This window comes from Solanum pennellii, chromosome 6 (assembly GCF_001406875.1).
Source record: "Solanum pennellii chromosome 6, SPENNV200".
In the NCBI taxonomy this organism is placed as follows: Eukaryota; Viridiplantae; Streptophyta; class Magnoliopsida; order Solanales; family Solanaceae; genus Solanum; species Solanum pennellii.
Window position 1 is genome coordinate 48328321 of NC_028642.1, and position 19983 is coordinate 48348303.

At 32.5% G+C, this 19983-nt stretch overlaps 4 protein-coding genes and 1 non-coding gene across 5 annotated transcripts; 4 read left to right on the plus strand and 1 right to left on the minus strand.

Annotated features, from left to right (window-relative positions):
- Positions 1-515: 515 nt before the first annotated feature.
- On the plus strand, positions 516-3281 carry LOC107022960 (transmembrane emp24 domain-containing protein p24delta3-like). The gene is made up of 4 exons (XM_015223518.2): positions 516-719; positions 2478-2690; positions 2787-2863; positions 3137-3281. The coding sequence occupies exons 1-4, from the start codon at positions 516-518 to the stop codon at positions 3279-3281; spliced, it is 639 nt and encodes a 212-aa protein (XP_015079004.2).
- Positions 3282-4136: 855 nt separating this feature from the next.
- LOC107022600 (transmembrane emp24 domain-containing protein p24delta3-like) lies at positions 4137-6703 on the plus strand. The gene is made up of 4 exons (XM_015223196.2): positions 4137-4554; positions 5151-5363; positions 5461-5537; positions 6383-6703. The coding sequence occupies exons 1-4, from the start codon at positions 4348-4350 to the stop codon at positions 6525-6527; spliced, it is 642 nt and encodes a 213-aa protein (XP_015078682.1). The 5' UTR covers positions 4137-4347; the 3' UTR covers positions 6528-6703.
- A 1183-nt stretch (positions 6704-7886) lies between these two features.
- Positions 7887-9706, plus strand: LOC107022912 (transmembrane emp24 domain-containing protein p24delta4-like). Its single transcript, XM_015223484.2, has 4 exons — positions 7887-8169; positions 8275-8487; positions 8571-8647; positions 9477-9706. The coding sequence occupies exons 1-4, from the start codon at positions 7957-7959 to the stop codon at positions 9619-9621; spliced, it is 648 nt and encodes a 215-aa protein (XP_015078970.1). The 5' UTR covers positions 7887-7956; the 3' UTR covers positions 9622-9706.
- A 1683-nt stretch (positions 9707-11389) lies between these two features.
- LOC114077682 lies at positions 11390-11487 on the plus strand. The gene has a single exon (XR_003579055.1). It is a non-coding gene; the product is annotated as a small nucleolar RNA Z221/R21b (small nucleolar RNA).
- Positions 11488-14127: 2640 nt separating this feature from the next.
- On the minus strand, positions 14128-18903 carry LOC107021517 (uncharacterized protein C57A10.07). The gene is made up of 3 exons (XM_015222195.2): positions 17965-18903; positions 16382-16506; positions 14128-14650 (listed from the first exon to the last, which is right to left on the minus strand). The coding sequence occupies exons 1-3, from the start codon at positions 18557-18559 to the stop codon at positions 14333-14335; spliced, it is 1038 nt and encodes a 345-aa protein (XP_015077681.1). The 5' UTR covers positions 18560-18903; the 3' UTR covers positions 14128-14332.
- Between the last annotated feature and the right edge of the window lie 1080 nt (positions 18904-19983).

Sequence of the window (19983 nt, forward strand, 5' to 3'; positions counted from 1 at the left end):
CACCCAAAAAATGGTTTGCTATAGCACACGAAAATCGTCGAAATGAGGGGTATGCTCGCTTCGGGGCTCGTTTGACCTTCAAAATGGGTCGTACTGACCGTGAGGGCCAACTGGCTGCATAGACAAGGTCTTGACGGACGTCCACAAAAAAAGTTGGCATTTTTGACGTCGGAATCCGGATCACCCAAAAAANCTATAGCACACGAAAATCGTCGAAATGAGGGGTATGCTCGCTTCAGTGCTCGTTTGACCTTCAAAATCGGTCGGACGTGCCGTGAAAGCCAACCGGATGCATAGACAAGGTCTTGACGGACGTCCACAAAAAAAATTGGCATTTTTGACGTCGGAATCCGGATCACCCAAAAAAGGTAGCACACGAAAATCATCGAAATGAGGGGTATGCTCGCTTCGGGGCTTGTTTGACCTTCAAAATGGTAGCACACGAAAATCATCCAAAAATTTGGCATTTTTCCTTTTTTTTAATTGCTGGACAACAAGGGAGGAAAATGAAGTTAATGAAGGTATTAAAAGTAGTTGTGGTGGCGGCTATGGTGATGATGATGGTGGCGGAAGCAATATGGCTTGAATTGCCGAATTCAGAGACTAAGTGTGTATATAAGGATATCCGTAATAGTAATGTTGTTTTGGGTGAATATATTGCCATCAACGCTGATGAGGAGCACATTCAAACTAATTTTATTTTCACTATCTCTGTACAGGTAATTAATTAAATCCACATATAGATATGGGGATTAATTTTCTATATGAACCTTGATTAAGTTTTATGGGTTCAAACTTCACTTCAGCATTGAAGGTTCCTAGAAATGATGGGTTCATATCTACGATTTGTTGCAATTTTTGTATAATTTATGCTCTGTGGTGAAATTCAGAATCTAATGATAGGCTTGGTTACCGATATATTGGGATAAAAAGAATTTAACTTACCAAAGGATGGAATTGGAGAGTTCAATTCATGTATGCAAGGGTTCAACTATATACTCATGTATTGATATGCTTTATTTAAGTCGAGGGTCTATTAAATTTTATTTATTTATCTTCTCAAGGTATGGGTAATGAGAGAGATCCCCAGTTGTGAGACTAAACTAAGTATGCTATTATTGTTGTTCTAATGGTTCGAAATATGGAGCTAGTGCGAGAGAATAATTGATTATGAGAGTAATTCATGGTGCAACTAACCGTGTTTATGTGTTGTAACAACATTTGAACATCAAATTGCATAATCGATAAAAGATACATACATGTGATTACTCTTATTAAAATTCTTAAATGTATTAATCTTCTGTTCAGATTAAGACTGGCAGCGGAACCGGTAAGTCCCGATTATCTGTCCGGTCCGTTTCGGTCCGGTCTTGTTTCGTTTCGATACCGATTAGTCCCGGTATAGACTGGTTCGGTCCAGTTTCGGGACAGGTAATGGGATGGAAATCGGGATTTACCGGTCCCTCCCGATTTCGAAAATTATCGGTCCGGTCATTTTTTAAAAAAAAATAAAAAAATCTATCCGTTTATAGCCATTGGGTAACGGCTAGTGGGGCCCCCAATGGCTATTTGACCCAAATTTCAGCCACTTACACTNCCCCCCCCCCAAACTTTTTTAATACCCTAAAGTTTTAAAAATTACACATAACCCATTTTTTTACTTATAAATACCCCTAAATTTCATTCTTTTAAATCACAAAATCATCTATTCATCTTTTACTCTCTCAACTCTCTAATCTCTAATTCTCTAATATATAATATCTTAAATTACGGTGTTGCCTTATTTGGTCTTTGGAAATTGGATTTGAAGCTTCAAAATTCAACTTTCAACTTTCCACGTTCAGCTTTCGGCGGTCATAAACGTCTACTTTTTTAAGTAGACGTTCGGTACATTTGTTCCAATTTTTATTTTATATTTCATTTATATTTAAATAACTATTTATTTATTTTGTGATTTATAACTTTAAAGTTTAAATTTAAAATTTCCAAACATTAAAGTTTATAAAATTTAAATTTCAAACTTTAAAAGTTTGAAAATTTAAAATTTAAACTTTAAAGTTTGAATTTAAAATTTTCAAACTTTAAGAGTTTTGAAATTTAAATTTTATAACTTTAAAGTTTGAATATTTATTCGAAATTTAAATTTTTAATTTTTTAATTATTATAATAAAAATTATATTCAATTAAAAAAAATTAAATCTTTAAGTTTTAAATAATTTAAATTATTTTTTTAATACCGGTCCGTCTCGTTTATCGATCCGGTCCCGTCCGATATACTACTGGTTTCCTTCTAGACCGGAACGGAATACGACAAAATTTATCGGTTTACCGGTCCCGGTTCCGGAACGGTACCGGTTCGCACTGTACCGGTTCCGTCCCGGTTCCGAAACTTACCGGTCCGGTTCACCCGGTTCCGATACCGCCGCCATACTTAGTTCAGATTAACAATGACAATATGATCCAAACGTTCTTTTCAGGTTTCATCACCATTTGGAAACAACCTCCACCATGAAGAAAACGTCATTTATGGTCGATTTGCTTTTACAACATCTGAGCATGGAATCTATTTGGTGTGCTTTCGGATGTATAGTCATGTCCTAGGTAATAAAAGTGTGGCTATTTCTCTTCAGTGGAAAATTGGAATTGATGCCAAGGATTGGTATTCAATTGCTCGGAAAGAAAAGATAGAAGTACACAATGACATTACCCTCCTCCCGGTGCCAATCTCAGTGCCCTTACTTTAATTTCTTTTAACTTGTATTGTTTGCTTCTCTTTTTCCTTGTACGGAGTAGAACTTGAGTTGATGAAATTAAAAGGGTTGGCGCAAACCGTCCATGAAAACTTACTGTACCTAAAAAAGAGGTAATGTACCGTATGAATAAACAGGGGTTACTATAGTCTCCTAAAGTTGATGGCATAATTTTAAGTAGTAGAAGATCCATGCTATTGCAATTGCTTGTGGTCTGTGGTGGTCCTGGTGGATCGAATTTGGAGTACTTAAAAGAGAATGTCACATTGTTGATTTCATCTGTTTCAAAAGTCGTACACAAAATGTTTAAACTTAAATTGATTTGTTTATTACCAAACATACATATTATCGATAACTAATGTGTCTCTCGTGGATTAAACTTGCAGGGAAGAAGAAATGAGAGGAGTGAGTGAGAGAACGAATGGAGCAGTGGCATGGTTCAGTATGACGTCCCTTAGTATCTGCATTATGGCTGCAGCTGTGCAAATATTGTATTTGAAGCGCTACTTTAGGAAGAAAAGTCTCATATAGTTTTTCTTCTTGTGGCCATAGGTTACAATTACATACAGATAAAATCATAAAATATCAACACAAAATATTTCCGTTCTTTTTCTCCTGGTTTATATTGTTCTGTAACTCGGAGATTGATCGGAGTTGAAATCTAATTTAACAATAGTGACAAATATCGTTTTAATTTTCTATGTCAATAATATCTGTAAGCCGTATGATTGAATTAATTGGAGAAATTACAATAGTTGAATTAAAATCACCCCTAAAATTTAGCTTTATATATAACAGTAATTTTTTACCTCTCCTTTATTATTTAAGCTCGATGTATTATTAAAGTTTATCATGAATTGACAAAATTTATGTTGATTGTCTAATTTATTGCAAATTGTCTCTCTATGTTAAAGAATGACAAAATAGTTAATAAGATGGGATGGGTGAACTCTTTATAATGCTTGCACAATCCTCCTCCCTATGAGCTTGTTTTTGGGCCTCCCTATGAGTTTGCTTTTGGGAATGTGAGTTTAAGTTTTTTTCAATAAAACAATATTCTGATTATCGATCACGTAGAAATATTAAATAATTACATTAATGTCACAAATTATAATTTTGGAATTTTGATGAAACATTTAAACAAATTTGGTTATAAAATAAATTAAAATAATTACATTAATGTCACAAATTATAATTTTGGAATTTTGATGAAACATTTAAACAAATTTGGTTATAAAAAAAATTAAAATGAAGAAGGTGAGTTCGATATCTATAATAAGGTTAACCATGAGGGAAGGTTTCTCAAATTATCCCTAATATTTATCAAGTGATTTTTGTGTTACAAAATAAAATCTAGCTCTATTTCTTCATTTATCTATATGTCCATTTTTAGTTGTTCATTTAAGTCTCCTTGGTTAAAAAAAATAAATCTCTCTCACCTACTTTGACCAAAAATGCTCTCTGTAAAATTATGAAAATCCCTCTTCCTTACCATACACAGCCTATACATTTCAGAGCTTCTCTTTTCTCTTTTTTTTTTTTTCTCTTAGGGGCGCGAAAAATAGCTTCTTCGATTTCTGGATAAAAAGGAAGGAGAATGAAGTTGATGAATGTATTAAAATTACTTGTGGTGGCGACTATGGCGATGACGGCGGCAGAAGCGATATGGCTAGAAATACCCAGTTCAGGGGCTAAATGTGTGTATGAAGAAATCCGTAATAACGTCGTCGTTTTGGTTAATTACGCTGTCATTGTTGACAATGAGCCCGACAAACCTAAATTTATTCCCGATATCTCCCTTAAGGTAATTAAATTTTGGGATTAGTTTTGCATATGAACCTTGTTTTTGTTTCTACAACAACTTTTATTTAAAAATTGGTATGATAGATGAAGAAAATATAGAAATTATAGGCTATATGTATGTAGATGCCCGGACTCTTAAAAAAATGGCTACTGCGTATCAGATTCTACGAAATAAGTGCATTCTTTTAAGGATCCGATACTGGCTACGCAACATTTTCGGAGAGTTGGAGCTACATTCAATAATTGATTATTCTATTCACGTTGCAAGTATGTGGCAATTCTAATCATATAGGATTTGGATTTGATTAACTAATATTCAACTTTCGTAATAGTTCTTTGTGATGAAATAAAAGAGTATACAATCTCAAGGACATCGATGACCTTTGAAACAAACAAAGAAAGTATAGGTGTTGTAAACGCGGATGTAGCATTTTCTCATCAAGTTGCATAGCATGAATTACTTTAAAGCGAGTTTATTAATTGATCTTGAATTCAGATTAGCTGTGAAAAAAATAATTTTATATTTTACACTGATTCGAATTGTGGTACAGTTACAACTTACATGGACATTATGTGAACATTCTTAATTCATTTCAGGTTATATCACCATTTGCAAACAAGCTCCACCATGAAGAAAATGTCACTCGTGGTAAATTTGGTTTTACAACGACTGAGCCTGGAAACTATATGGCGTGCTTTTTCATGAATAGCCAAGCTCCTAACGGTGAAAGTGTACATATTGGTCTTGACTGGAAAACTGGAATTGCTGCCAAGGATTGGGATTCGATTGCTCGAAAAGAAAAGATACAAGTAAGTTCATAATTATATCACTATACTCCAGTGTGTGGAGAGAAGAATCGGGAGCTCTTGTGTTCTTTCTTTTTTGAATTTTTAACTTTATTTGCAGGACATTGAACTTGTGCTGATGAAATTCCAGGCATGGGTGCAAGCCAGCCATGAAAAAATAGTCTATCTGGAAAAGAGGTAATTTTTGGGTTTGGAATTGCTAAAATTTGCTTCTTTTCTTCCCCAGATTGTAAATATTCGCTGCTCTTTCTAATATTACCATCCCCGCGCATTCATGGTTCATTTTGAGTGGCCAAAAATGTGAAAGGAATTCAAACGTCTGACCAAAAAACTTTAAGCCTATGGGTAAAGTAGCTCAAAATAAAATTGGAAATCTTTACACAACTTATATTATGTAAAGTCTCCGTTTAACACAGTAATACTTCTAAGTTTTACATGTAGATGAGTTTTTCTTTGAGAAGACCGAAGTAACTTTAAAGGATGAGGAATAAGTTCGGAGTAGACTCATAGGCTCAATATATAGGCTAAGTAGAGGGCATATAGAATTGAGATGGTGAATTTGATAGACTGGAAAGTCAGCCTGAATTATAGAGAGACCCGAGAGTGAAAGACTGTTCCTGTAGCAGAGATAACGGATTGATGGTTGAATTGAGAGAGAATCCCCAGAACAGATCAATGAGAAATTGGCGGATTGTTGGATAGGTAAGCTAGCTGGGGCACTAATGTAGCCTCCGATGGTAAAAGTTTATGGAGCAATAGAGAGGTCCATTGTAACTTTGTCATGGTATTATGTATAGCAATGGCTTACGGCTTTTGAGTACTTCACAGAAAATGTCATATTATTTATTGCCTCTGTTTCAGAAGTACTAACTACTAAATAATCACGAATGTTTAAAATTTGATTTAATTTGTTTATTTATTTATCACCAAACATATATATTATCCAACAAATGTTTGTAAGATCTAAAAAATTATAGATACAACCTCAAAACTAATGTGTTTCTCATGGTTTAAACATGCAGGGAGGAAGAAATGAGTGAAGTGAGTGAGAGAACGAATGCAGTTGTGGCGTTGTTCAGTGGAATGTCCCTTAGTCTCTGCATATTGGCTGCAGCTACGCAAATATGGTATTTGAAGCGCTTCTTTAGGAAGAAAAAACTCATATAATTTTATGAATGTAATGATCGATAAGTTTCCTTTTGTGTGGAACCACAACTCACATATAAGATATCAACATCGAATTCTTTTCCTGTGTACCAAAAGAGTGTCAACATGGAGGAAGCAATTTCAGTGTATTTCTTGTGCAATATAATTCAAGCAATTCTTGAATGTCTTTCAAGTTATCTATATATGTCGATGAGTCAGTCAAATTACTCGTTCATGTCTAGATTGAGCTCTAAAGCCATGACGCTTAACTTCTGCCATCAAACAAATAGTGTATTACTGGTGAATGAAAATAACATTTCACTTTATCCAAACAATTTTAAATTTCTAGGTAAATTGTGGCTGTTTTGACAATAAAACTGTATAAATTCAAAATAGTGAAGTCGTGCTTAACAGGTTTCCATGTTCATCTTTCCTGTGGGAATGAGCAAAGTCTGTCTCCCTCAACTCATTCAGCCACTTGTCACATTATTAACCTTCTTTTGTATAGGTGTACCATGACAACTTTAAATTGTTGTTACCCCGTCAGCATGAACGAGTTAGTGCAGCAGATGGTATCTCATCATAAAGGAGGTCGGGTCGGAATTGATTCTCCCTATCAATGTCAGCCAAACTCATTGCACCACACTTGCCTAATGCAATTAACATCTCTCGTGTGATTTGCGAATTTTGAATTTTAACTGAAATTTAAGTTTTCAGTTTTTCAATAGAGTAAAATCAACTACATACATTTGAGCGTCAATTTAGTGATATTTAAATAATATACCTTGGGACGAAAATCTAGTGCTACTTAAAATCAAGATATTTGATTACTTAAAGATCTGCATCGTAAATATTTAAACAAGTCAAAATTCATACTTCTAAACATGAACTTGGAGAAAATAGAAAAAAGAGTAGTGAAGATAAGCTAAACCCAATAAAATATTGCTCAGGGTACTGGTCACATAGAAATATTATATAATTAAATTAATGTCACAAAAAGGATTTTTTGAATTTTTTTTTTTTTGAAAGATTACCATTTAAACAATTTTGGTTGTAAAAAAGAAAAAGTGTAATATCTATAACCACAAAGAAAGCAAGTGTTACTCATAAGGTAAAGTGTGAGGAAAAGTTTCTCAAATTATCCCGAAATATTTATGAAATGATTTTTGTGTTACAAAATAAAATTGACCAACTTATTAAAATGAAATTAATTTTCTTTGAAAATTAAGAGAGTGATATTTTTGTCCAAGCATTGAATTTAATTTCCCTTTGTAAAAGAATCTCCCTCTCACTTTGATCAAAAGTGCACTTTTGGAAAATTATTAAAATCCCGGCTTGCTTACCATACACAGTCTAAGCCTATACGTTTTAGAACTTGTCTTCTCTTCTCTCTGTTTTTTTTTTTAATTAGAGGCACGAGATATAGCTTTTGGAGAAAAAAAGAAGGAGAATGAAGTTGATGAAGGTATTAAAATTAATTTTGGTGGTGGTGACGATGGCGATGACGATGGCGGAAGCGTTATGGCTAGAAATGCCGAGTTCAGGGGCTAAATGTGTGTATGAAGAAATCCGTAATAACGTCGTCGTTTTGGTTGAGTATGCTATTGTTGGTATCAATGAGCAGAATCAATATAGTTTTATTCACGATTTGATCTCCCTTAAGGTAATTAAACGATTCATCTCAGAGAAGTGATTGGAATTTGGTTATTAAATTATGGGATTACTTCTGCATCTGCACAAATATGTGAACATTGTTAATACTTTTCAGGTTGCATCACCATTTGGAAAAATTCTCCACCATGAAAATAATGTTACAAATGGTGAATTTGGTTTTACAACGACTGAGCCTGGAAACTATATGGCGTGCTTTTTCATGAATAGCCAAGCTCCTGATGGTAAAGTTGTACATGTTGGTCTTGACTGGAAAATTGGGATTGCTGCCAAGGATTGGGACTCAATTGCTCGAAAAGAAAAGATACAAGTAAGTTCATAATCACGGGGAGAGCAAAATAGGAAGCTCTCTTGTATTCTTCCTTATTCCTCTACTTTTACCTTTACTTGCAGGACATTGAACTTGTGCTGATGAAATTCCAGGCATGGGTGCAATCCATCCGTGAAAAATTAATCTATATGAAGAAGAGGTAATTCCCAGACTTGAATTTGCTAAATTTTGCTTCTCCAGATTTTATATGTTTGCTGCTCTTTTTAATATCATCATACTCTGCACACATCATGGTTCATTTTGATTAGCCAAAAGTATGAAAGAATTTGAACATCTAAGTAAAAAACTTTAAGGCTATGGAAAGATCAGTAGCCCAACAAAAAAAAAACACATAGATCCTTTAGGAAATATTTACACAACTTATATTATGTAAGTTTATCTCCTACGCGTTTAACGTACAGTTTTAAGTTCTACATGTGGACGAGTTTCTCTTTGAGAAGATCGAAATAACTTTAGAGGCTGAGGAATAAGTTTGGAGCAGAACCATAGACTCATTAGGCTAAGTAATGAGCTTAGAATTGATAAGGTGGACTCGATAGCCTGAAAAGTCAGCCTAAAATAGAGAGAAACTTGAGATTTAAGGATTGATCCCGGAGTAGAGATATTGGCTTGATGGTTGAATTGAGAGAGAGAAGCTCAGAATCGATCAATGAGTAATTAACGGATTGCTGGAAGGATACTACATATAATTAATGTCAAGCTGGGGCACTAATAGCCTCCGAAAGTTGATGGTTAAAGTTTACAGAGCAATAGAGAGGTCCATTGTATGTATAGCAATGGCATACAGATTTGGAGTATTTCACAGAGAATGCCGTGTTGGTTAACTGCCTCTGTTTCAGAAGTACTAATTAATCACGAATGTTTAAAACTTGACATATGAATATATAATCCAACAAATGTTTGTAAGTTTTTAAAAATTATAGATAAAACCTCAGAATTAACGTGTTTCTTGTGGATTAAACGTGCAGGGAAGAAGAAATGAGAGAAGTGAGTGAGAGAACGAATGCAGCTGTGGCATGGTTCAGTGGAATGTCCCTTAGTCTCTGCATATTGGCTGCAGCTACGCAAATATGGTATTTGAAGCGCTTCTTTAGGAAGAAAAATCTCATATAGTTTTATGAGTGTATTGATAACTTCCATTTTGTGTGGAACCACAACTCACATATAAAATATCAACATTAAATTCTCTTCCTTTGTACCAAAAGAGTATCAACATGGAGGAAGCTATTTCAGTAAAATTCTTGAGCAATATAATGCAACCAATGTCTTTCAAGTTGTCTATATATGTCGATGTATAAATTGCTCGTTTGTGTCTTTGATTGACCACTAAAACTGTATAAATTCACAATAGCGAAGTCGTACAAACAATATCTTGTTATTTCCTTTACACTCACATATTAAGGATTAACTATCTTTAGATTAATTACGTTGTAAGTGATCTCATTCTTAATATCTGGTTGAAGTAACAAATAAATTTTAGCGTTAGTAATGTACAATAAAAATCTTTATTGATCTGAATAATAATTATAATAAAAATAACACTACACACACATTTAAAACATATATATATTTTTCTGAGGCATGATAAAGATATTTTGTATTACAACAATAAATTACAAATACTAATTTATGATTTTTAACTTATTTTTATTTAAAACAAGTGTTTTTTAAATATATATATTTTTTAAAATTTTATCGTACACCATGCTTAAAAACAATTTTGATTTTAAAAATATATTAATCCAAACACACTCGCACCTGTTTGGCTATTAGAATTTTTTTCTTTCTCAAAAAAGAAATTTACTTTATTTGAAAATCATAGTTTTGGTCATAAAATTTCACATACAACTTCTGGAAAACATCCAAAACCTTTCTTTCCCTTTCACTTTTTCCACTTTAACTACTATATGTTTAATTTAAAATTTTACCATTCTTCATTAATACAAAGATGGCCACCTTTAAATTTTCTCATGTTTGAATCACATTTCATGTTTTTTAGGAATAATATATTAACACAACCAAGTATTAATTTGTAAAAATATATTCACACAACCAAGTATTAATTTGTAAAAGTTATAATCATCTCTATTATAACTTCAACAAATTCAAATAAAGTATAAATATTTATAATAGTATGTACCTTATATATGTGTGATAAGTAGATATCTTAGAATTGTTTGATAGAATGTATAAGAATAGTATTAAATAAAGTGTGTATTAGTAATGTTGACTTATTTGTTATCTACCATTTGATTTGGTGTATTTATGATAATTTTATCTCTATCTATACTTATTCATGTGTTAATAAACCATTCCCCATGTATTGCTAACCTAATGGTTTGGTATGTATTAGTTATACATAAGCTAAAAAATCTCAAGCAAAAAATTAAATATGAATTAAATTTTCTGATATGTAATTATCTATTTTAGAATAGATTTATTTGTATATTTCATATAAATTAGTCAAGTTAATGATTCATTATTTCTAAAATTCAAGGGTGTAAATCATGTTTTTAAAAAGTACATTCAATTATTTTTATTATAATCTTACCAAAAATATCGTCAAATAAAACTCCATGTTCATAAAATCCATATAAAGTGTAGGATATTGGTTTAGTTAGAAGTAGTTGGAGTTAAGTGTAATAAAGTAACACAAGTGGTGTCAAAATATATTTCTCATTTTCAAAGATTGTAAATATTGTGAATTGAGATGAACAAGATGGTAATCTCTCAGATTAGGGTTTCAACCCCCTTTTTTTTCTATCCTTATAAATTGCAGCAGCAAATAACAAAACTTATGTCTCAGCCCTCTCCATTTCCTCTTTTATCTTCTTCTTCCCCGCCTCCCATATTTTTTGGTTTAGAAATTGTTATATTTGAAGAGCTGTGATGAGATCTGAATAAAGTCATGCACCACTCTTACAAAATTAATTTTTTGATTGATGACAAATTTCTCATACCCATTTTGTTTCTGAGCTCTTATACATGATTTTTTTTTTCAATTTTATTCATTCATTGTTATTTGTTTATTTGAATTTCAAAGGATTTTTTCACTGAAAATGAGGAGACGCTTGATGGGATCTTTTCAGATCAAACCATGATGCGGACCGTACCATAGCCTAAAGCTTTTGGGGATAAACTTTGGTTTCTGATGGCTCCTTCTATAATTCATATTATTTTCTAAAGTATCTTTCATTTGCATTTGTTTTTTGTTTTTGTTTTTGTTTTTTAAATTATGATATTTTTTTAAAAATTTTTTTAATGATTTTCCTCCAATTGCAACATTAGTTGGATTCATATTATTAAAATGTAATTTAAAGTTTGTAAATAACAATAGGATAGTCCAAATATTATTACGATTCACTTAATTTGAACTAAAGGAAGTACTATTTATTATTTAGTGCATAAGAAGTGTTTATGATTTTGTTTAAAATTGATATTTAGTGCATACAGTTTTGGGGTGCTTCTGATTAGGTTGAAAATTGAATCGAATTAATTTATTTAAATTAATCATATGATCTTGAAAGAAATGATATAAACTAGTAAACTTTCAAAGAGTTTTTTTTTAAAATGTGTGACAGATTACACTTTTAAACGCATATGAATGGACATGTGATTTTATTTTTTAATTTGAAATCAATATTCGGTTATTTTCATTTTTTGATTTGATATCACGAGATAATAGGAAATCTTTGTAGAGTTTGAAAATTTTATTCGTGGTTATATCAATAAAAATTTGGCCATTGAGGTTTCGGAATTTGCTTTACAGAAAGAAATAAGTGTATCAATAGTATACAAATTTTATAAAGAGGATCTTATTGTTTTTAATTAACAAATATAAATTGAATAATTATAACATATTTAAAGTAATTCTACAAATGAAATTTCGAGAGACAGAATATATGTAAACATTATAAATAACTACAATTAACTAAACAATATTCAATTTCTCAATTAAATAACTATGATTTTTTTTCCTTCAAATTTATCAATACATGAAATTTTTGTTAACAGTATATATACATCTTAAGGGAGAAAATGGAGCCCCCAAGTAATTGCTTTAGTCGCTTTATGATTGAGACGATCATGCTCTCACGAAATCCAATCGAAGTGTATCATATCAGGTGTGATATTTAAGTCAATCAACAATACTCTGCATCGGCATGGTACTCGAGCCAACTAACAAGTACATCTAGCATGATAAATCATACGCACAACAAGCATGCATAATCATATAACAGAAACCACAAGTTGCAACCACAAGTTCATTCCATATGCTTCGTATTACAATATGACGCTATAAGCAATAAACATGCATATATACATAACTCATAATCATATAATCATCACCTACCTACTAATCCCAATCATGACCAAAACTCAAAACCTTTCTCTAATGTTAACCTTCTAGTTTCTAAGGCTTAAAGAAACAATTTACAAGATTGATGCTTGAGTCACTGGCGTTCTGGAGCCAAAACAAAAGCGGGATGTGTCTTTGGCTAAAGCCTGGGAATCAAGCCAGTGAGTTTCAGGGAAAAGGGAGGGGTCAAATTCTTACCTTTATCAATGAATTTTGTGGGAAAACGGCATAAAGTTTTAAAATACTTCTTATTAGGGTCTAATTTGTGTATGTAATCTCTCTTTATAGCATTTTACTCATGAAAATTAGACCCTAATAAGTACTATAATCAATAAAAATGCATATACAAACAGAAGTTAAAATTCTATTTAGTGTCTGAAAATGAAACATTTATAAGTGATGTGTATTTATATAATAAGAATCATACATGTTTTTATTTGAACTTCGTGGTGTTTAAACCATTTCGTAGCATCTCTATCATTCATAAGAACTTATATAATATTTTAGAAAATATTCATGGTTAACAATATTACTCTTACAAGTTCTAATCACTTAATAGTTTTCAATTTTTACCACTTAATTAGAACATTAAGAAATATTTTTATAGATTTTAAATAGTTCAACTCTGCTTAAAAAGTAAAAAGAAAAATAGTTTGAGGTATTTTTTTTCCATTCACAATTCTCATCGTCTAGAGATCTCAATTTTAACACCAAGTAGGATGTCACTAGTTTGAATAATTCAGATCTATAAAATATACTAAAGCTAGAGTAATAAGGTGGTATGACACATTTCTATTACCTAAACAAAATATTTATATTGCATCTCATTTTTTGAATTTTTTTCCTTCATTCTTTTCACTAATCAAATTATATTTATTACGTCTAACTATATCTCACGAGTTAAAAAAAAAACTCCCTATATTTACATTGTTTACCTAAATAACATGTCTATAACCAACAATTATATTCATTAATTTTACAAATTTTTGGCTTTTTACCACTTTTTTTTTTGGTTAAAAATAATCACATTTCTAAATGGCCGGAAGGAAAAGGAGAAAATTGAGAGTGTAAGTTTTCAATTTGTCTTGGTTTCAAAATATGCAAATCCACCAACTTCTCAATATTAACCAAACTGAAATCTAGGCAAATATTTATATTTTCCTATTCTTAATAAAAAAGAATAATCTAAATTCGCGATTTTCTCTACTGTATACGCTATGTATATTTAGTATATACTCAGGTTCAGTTTCAACAAGATGTTGTAAACCAGACAGAAAAGCCCTTTTATTTCTCTACAGTAGTAGACAAGTTAGTTCCTTTTTGCTATTCTAATATAACATAACTAGTACAAGGAACAACATGAAAGAATACACGAAGAAGTAATAGAAAAAGAAGGAATATATATTTTATGATATAAGTTTTTCTATTGCTATATTCTGATTTTTTTAGAACTATGAAATTCTACTAAGCCCAAGGTAGGGAACCTGGATATGGAGCTGTTCCACAATATCTGAACAAACCTTCAATTTCAGGACATCCATTGGGATAAGGGATAGAGCGATGAAATGGATCACGACCAAGCTTCTTGCGACGAAGAGAGCCTTTGCATCCGTAAGGATCTTCTTTAAACTGTGTTCTCACCAGTGCTTCTCCTTTTAAAGCTGCGTCTCTCGATGTTTGTGAAGATGATGTCCCTGAGTAAAAGAAACTTGTTTCTGGAAATCCAATTGCGGACCGATGTAGATGCTTAAATCTCTTCTCCTTGAAGTCATAGCCTACAACCTGCACAGTAGTTGAAAAGATTTATCAAGATTAAGCTACTCTGTCCTGCAGAAACTTGCTTAGCATTTCCATTACAATTTACAAATATAATTCTACAAATGGAGAGGCAGTACATGCATATTAAAAGAAAAAGAATTGCTGTGCCAACATATGTGAGCTTGCTGCTAAGTGCTAAGATCTTGCTACTTCTTCCATCACATGGGAACTCAACTAAGCATTTCAACTACAAATACAAATAGAGAGACACAAGCATGTCAAAATTAAAAAAAAAATTGCTCATCATAGACATTATTTTTTTCGATAACGGTAACTTTGTATATATACAAGTTAGAAGCAGATACTTACAAGAGTTGTAGCACAACCATATTTACAGAAGTACTGATCCTATGTATATAATGAGTCTAAAATATCAATAAAAAAGACAGGAGCATTCGTAAAAATATTTGGTTACACCAAAAACACAGTGGCAAGATGCAATTAAGCTTGATTTGTTGCATACTGCTCATGTTCTAAATGCACCTAGAGTTCCTCTCCTTCCCTATAGTCCACCAAATACTTGATGGGACTATTCTGAATATTTTAGGGGCTTAATTTGGAGATCATGGACAGATGAAGAATCATGTGGCCACATAAAATTTAAAATACACCAAACATAAATAAAAATGGTTAAGTTAGTTGTTAGATGGAAAGCAACTGAAATTTTAATTAAACTAGAGAAGAGATTAAAAACTTATATGTTGGATTTAGAGAACACCATAAACAATAAGCAAGTCCACTAACTCATATTGAGCATACACGGAGGCATCTTACTTAGTTACACTAGATGATTAATATAAGGGTCTGAAAGGTCTTCAGAAGATACAAAAGGTTTTGTTTCATGTTCTAGAGACAGAGCACTTGCTACGTAATACAGGACCTAGTTCACGAGGAAGCCAGTTGAGATTATTATATCAGCAAATCTCTGGCATCAGTGTCGTATGGGTTATCCCCAAAACGTTGGTAACAGGGAACACAAAGTCTGTTCCCATGTCCATGGAGGGGGGGTTTGACAACCATCTGGCCTTTTTATAATGACATCAATGTTTGAATGTTTAATTTCACATTAGTAACAAGCTAAAGAAAATGATATGTCTCTTCAATTATGTCCTAAATACTGACTTCCACTGGAAAGAGGTTTTTCCGCAGTGATCTACAAAATACAAACAGCTCCATAGATCCTACCACAAGAATATAATTTTATCAGGGTGATCATGCCGAAAAGACAAATTGCCAAAGCTGTAACAACAGTACTAGCCTATTAGGACCCTTTGAGTTTGTGTTTGTAATTATTGTGCAGAAAAGTTGACAACAGCTTATGGAGGTACACTGCCTTGATTGCTACCAACTGTACGATTATTGGACCAAAAACAAGGGAGTAATCAATGTCTCCAACACTTATGTGGAATACTCAGATAGAATACTCAGATGCAAAGACATCTAAGAGCAAATCTCTTCATGTTTATTTTAGATGTGCAAAGCAAAAGCCCGGCATATCTTCTTACTTAAATCTATTACCTTTATTCCATCTTACTTTCGATGCAAAATATCCGTATATTGATTGAGATATCAGTTAACAAGAGCTTGCTTTCTGATAAGCAATTCAGTAATGAAAATGTTGGGATTCCTTTATATTTTTTATACATGGAGTTCTAATTTTTAGCTATAGGAATTAGGAGGTAATAAATGTCTTACAGTTATATTATGTGGATATGTGCCAGTAAGCTCCCTGAACCGACAAACACTAAAGAGAAGATTCTCAAAACTGTCCCTAGCATGCTCTTCGGTGAGTGCCCTCCCTCTTACACTTTCTTGTTTGCCTGCATACAAAGTGGAAAATCTCAATAATGTAAATATGACCATGAATCAGAGTGAAAATTATGGTCACAAATGAATTAGAGGCCACAAACAAGAGATGAAGTGAGAGAAACATTAAGAACTTCGTTGAAGGAACAGATTATACTTTGTGGATTTGTGAATTGTCTGGTCAATGCTTCTAAGGTCCGAAAATTACTCTCATGAGGGTGTTAATCATGTGAAGAGGCACATTATTTTGAAATGTTAAGATCCGCTGAAAATCTTTCAGAAAAATGACTAGTTAATTGGACTTAGATCTTATAACTATGTACATAGAGAATGAACCTTTTAGCATGCTAGACACGCAATCATGGTGCTACCTGAAAGATGAAATGCCTTTTCTAGTGGATAAGATATAACAAAATCGCAGGCATATTAAGGGCCATCCAAATATGAGGCGTATGTGCCAAATGGTAGTTCATTTTACAAATTGAAATTAACCTTAGATATGACACTCAATGTTTTTGTTCTCGTGTTTTGAACAGTAAAGATGGCAGAGGACTCATGAATCAAAAATTAAGCATTTCAAAAATCCAGTTAATCTCATAACATACAGCTATTCACCTAACAGAAGACTATCGCTTTCCATCAAGCACACTCCAACACCTTTCGGCTTGATGGGATCATATGAATCAGAAATCCAGTGAAAATAAACACTATTACCTAACAAGATGCTTCCAAGACCAACACAAAAAATGGGAACACAAATTCAAGATTAAAGCATCAGTTTCGTATCTAGCTTTGACTACCACCTCCAATTAAACTAAACTGAAAAGCAGCCATGAATCACAATATCTGATAGAGTCACATCATCAAATTCTTGCCTCAGTCACTAATCTTCGTTGAGGGAACAGATAGTGGTTTATGAACTTGTAAATCTTTTGGAAAATTCTTCTAAGGTCCGAAAATCACTTGCATGAGGGTGCTGATCAAGTGAAGAGGTACATATATTATTGAAAATGGGAAAAAACCATTTCGAAATTATCAGGTAGACGATTGAATAATTGCAACTTAGTTTTTCAAACAATGTAACAGAAGGATAACCTTCATGCAAGCTAGACACACTATCATGGTACTATCTGAAAAGATGTATGTCCATCCTATTGGCCAAGACATAGAGTAATGTCAAACATATTAGTGGCCACGCAAAATGTGAGAGGTATGTGCCAGATGGTAGTTCATATTGCAAATGGAAAATAACCTTAGATATCCCACATGTTTCAGATATCTTAGCTCATTTCAACAATGAAGTATAATATAAGGATTTGGAAGTTTGACAATACTAGAGCGCGATGGAACATTTGCAAAGGAATAGAAGATCATAACTCCTCAATTGGTTTCGTTGATCTATTCATTTTTGTTTTCTAGACACAGAAATGATAATGATACTGAATAGAAAACTGGGAAACATAAGAACTCACCAAACCACCCTTTAGTTTCAGCAACAGTCCAGTAACTTTGAGCTTCACTTCTTGGCCCGGCATCTTTCCTAGTCTCACCACCACTAAACAGGAGTAATGCATCATCGTCATCTGCTGCAATTTCAATCCCCCTCCGTATATGATCAACAAACGTTGCAGCTTGACCAGGGTGCTTTTGATAAGACTCTAAAAACCAAGAATCCTCCTTATCAACTTTCTCACAACTACTACTAGTATAAACTGAATGTCCAGCAACCATAACAAGATTCCTAAACTTGGAAAATGGATATGCATCAACACCCACATCAAATTTTGCATAATTACCCATCATCCGAAATCGCCTCTCGGAAACAGACAATACAATGAGAATAATGACCCCAATTAACAAAGATATCATAAACAGCCTAGCTGGGTGAAGCTTGTAATAACTATGAATTCGTTTTCCTAATGATTTAAGCATCTTGACAGGATAAAAAGTCGATTTTTTCGCCTTCCTTGATCTTTTAACAGTACCTGATTCCAAATCAAAATCGCCCCTTAAATAGGCCTGGAAAGATTTAGGACTACCAGACCCACCTGAATAGTTTTTCTTCATATGGGTTTGATAAAGGCAGATAACTCAAACATACCCAGACACAAAATTGGGGCAATAATTCAGTGGAAGCATGAAATTATCATTCTAACAAAATGCAAGCAAATTGGGATTCTCAAAGCAGCATTCAATTGAATCTAACAGATAAAAATTAGGGAACGAAACTCACTCAGCACAGAAATTGAAGGGCAATTTTCGAAATTGTAAATCAGATCCGAAAAAAGTCAGCTTTACATATATATTTTGTATGTACAGAGAAAATCACAAATTTTTTTGAAAAGAAGTATGCTGTAACTTTGAGAGTGATGAATATTTAGATCTCTCGCAGTATGTTTATGAGAAACTATAGTTTGTCTTAATTTCACTTAAAGCCCTTTTACATTTTGAGTAATATTCACTCAAGAAATTACAATCTCTTTTTTTGGCCACTAAGGTTGGAGCCGGCATTCGATTTTTTGATTCGATTTTTATCGAATTTCAGTCCTTTGATTTTTTTATTTTAAAAAAAGTGTGCATTGTATATCAAATCAAATTTATCTACTTTGATTTGGTTCGATTTTATCCATCTTACTTCGATTCAGTTCTATTTTTTCGTACGAATGAAAAATAAAATGAGGACAAAATCAAAGTATAAGATACTTAAAAATTTAAAATTATGTTAAGAAATAATGTGTCTCGCCATGGAACACTTATAGTGCTAACTAAAAAGCTATATTTATCTTTGTCAAAAACATTGTGCTTCTAACTACTTGTTAAAAAAAATAAGGACGACGACGACAGATTCCTTTACAAAAGAAGTAATAAATATTGACATATTTATTGGAATAATTCATAGTTGTCATGACCTGTCATTTTATCACACCACGTAAATGTCACGTGGCATAAGTTGTCCATGTGGAAGCATAAATATGCTAGCTTTTATGAGAAATTCTTGAGTCATGAAGAACTTTTTTAAAAAACTTAGAATATTCTAGACATAAAAAGAATTCTAGAAGGAAGACTTGTTTGTAAATTGTAAATATGTAGAGACTTATATAATTATTTATTTACTATAAATAGAGGGGCAACCATTTATAAAGGAATCAATCAAGCAATCTAAAAGCTTTCTTAGAAATTCCCTCTTGTCTTTCTTCATTCTCTTAGGCAATTTAATGTTAAAAAGCTTATTTGAGCTTGAAAAATTGTTAAAAATTCGTGAGCGACTTGTCAAGTGTCACACAATGTAATCAGAAGAAATCTAAAGTCGTGACATAATTATGTAAAAGTAGAACCCACAATATTGCATTATAGTTGTGTAGTCATGTTAATAAGCTTTAAGTCACATAGATCATCATTGAATTTGAATTCAAGTTTGAAATCGGCTATTGAGAAGAAGAACATGAAGAAAGAACTTATACGATTTAAGACGGATTTGAATTGATTTTTAA

Excerpts from the sequence above, each read along its gene's own strand:
- LOC107022960 (XM_015223518.2), top strand. The coding sequence starts at position 516 with ATGAAGGTATTAAAAGTAGTTGTGGTGGCGGCTATGGTGATGATGATG. Across the intron at positions 2,691-2,786 it reads CTCGGAAAGAAAAGATAGAA|GGAGTAGAACTTGAGTTGAT; the intron begins GTACACAATGAC and ends TTTTCCTTGTAC. Across the intron at positions 2,864-3,136 it reads TTACTGTACCTAAAAAAGAG|GGAAGAAGAAATGAGAGGAG; the intron begins GTAATGTACCGT and ends TTAAACTTGCAG.
- LOC107022600 (XM_015223196.2), top strand. The coding sequence starts at position 4,348 with ATGAAGTTGATGAATGTATTAAAATTACTTGTGGTGGCGACTATGGCG. Across the intron at positions 5,364-5,460 it reads CTCGAAAAGAAAAGATACAA|GACATTGAACTTGTGCTGAT; the intron begins GTAAGTTCATAA and ends CTTTATTTGCAG. Across the intron at positions 5,538-6,382 it reads ATAGTCTATCTGGAAAAGAG|GGAGGAAGAAATGAGTGAAG; the intron begins GTAATTTTTGGG and ends TTAAACATGCAG.
- LOC107022912 (XM_015223484.2), top strand. The coding sequence starts at position 7,957 with ATGAAGTTGATGAAGGTATTAAAATTAATTTTGGTGGTGGTGACGATG. Across the intron at positions 8,170-8,274 it reads ACGATTTGATCTCCCTTAAG|GTTGCATCACCATTTGGAAA; the intron begins GTAATTAAACGA and ends AATACTTTTCAG. Across the intron at positions 8,648-9,476 it reads TTAATCTATATGAAGAAGAG|GGAAGAAGAAATGAGAGAAG; the intron begins GTAATTCCCAGA and ends TTAAACGTGCAG.
- LOC107021517 (XM_015222195.2), bottom strand. The coding sequence starts at position 18,559 with ATGAAGAAAAACTATTCAGGTGGGTCTGGTAGTCCTAAATCTTTCCAG. Across the intron at positions 16,507-17,964 it reads TGAAACTAAAGGGTGGTTTG|GCAAACAAGAAAGTGTAAGA; the intron begins GTGAGTTCTTAT and ends CTTTGTATGCAG. Across the intron at positions 14,651-16,381 it reads CATATCCACATAATATAACT|GTTGTAGGCTATGACTTCAA; the intron begins GTAAGACATTTA and ends ACTACTGTGCAG.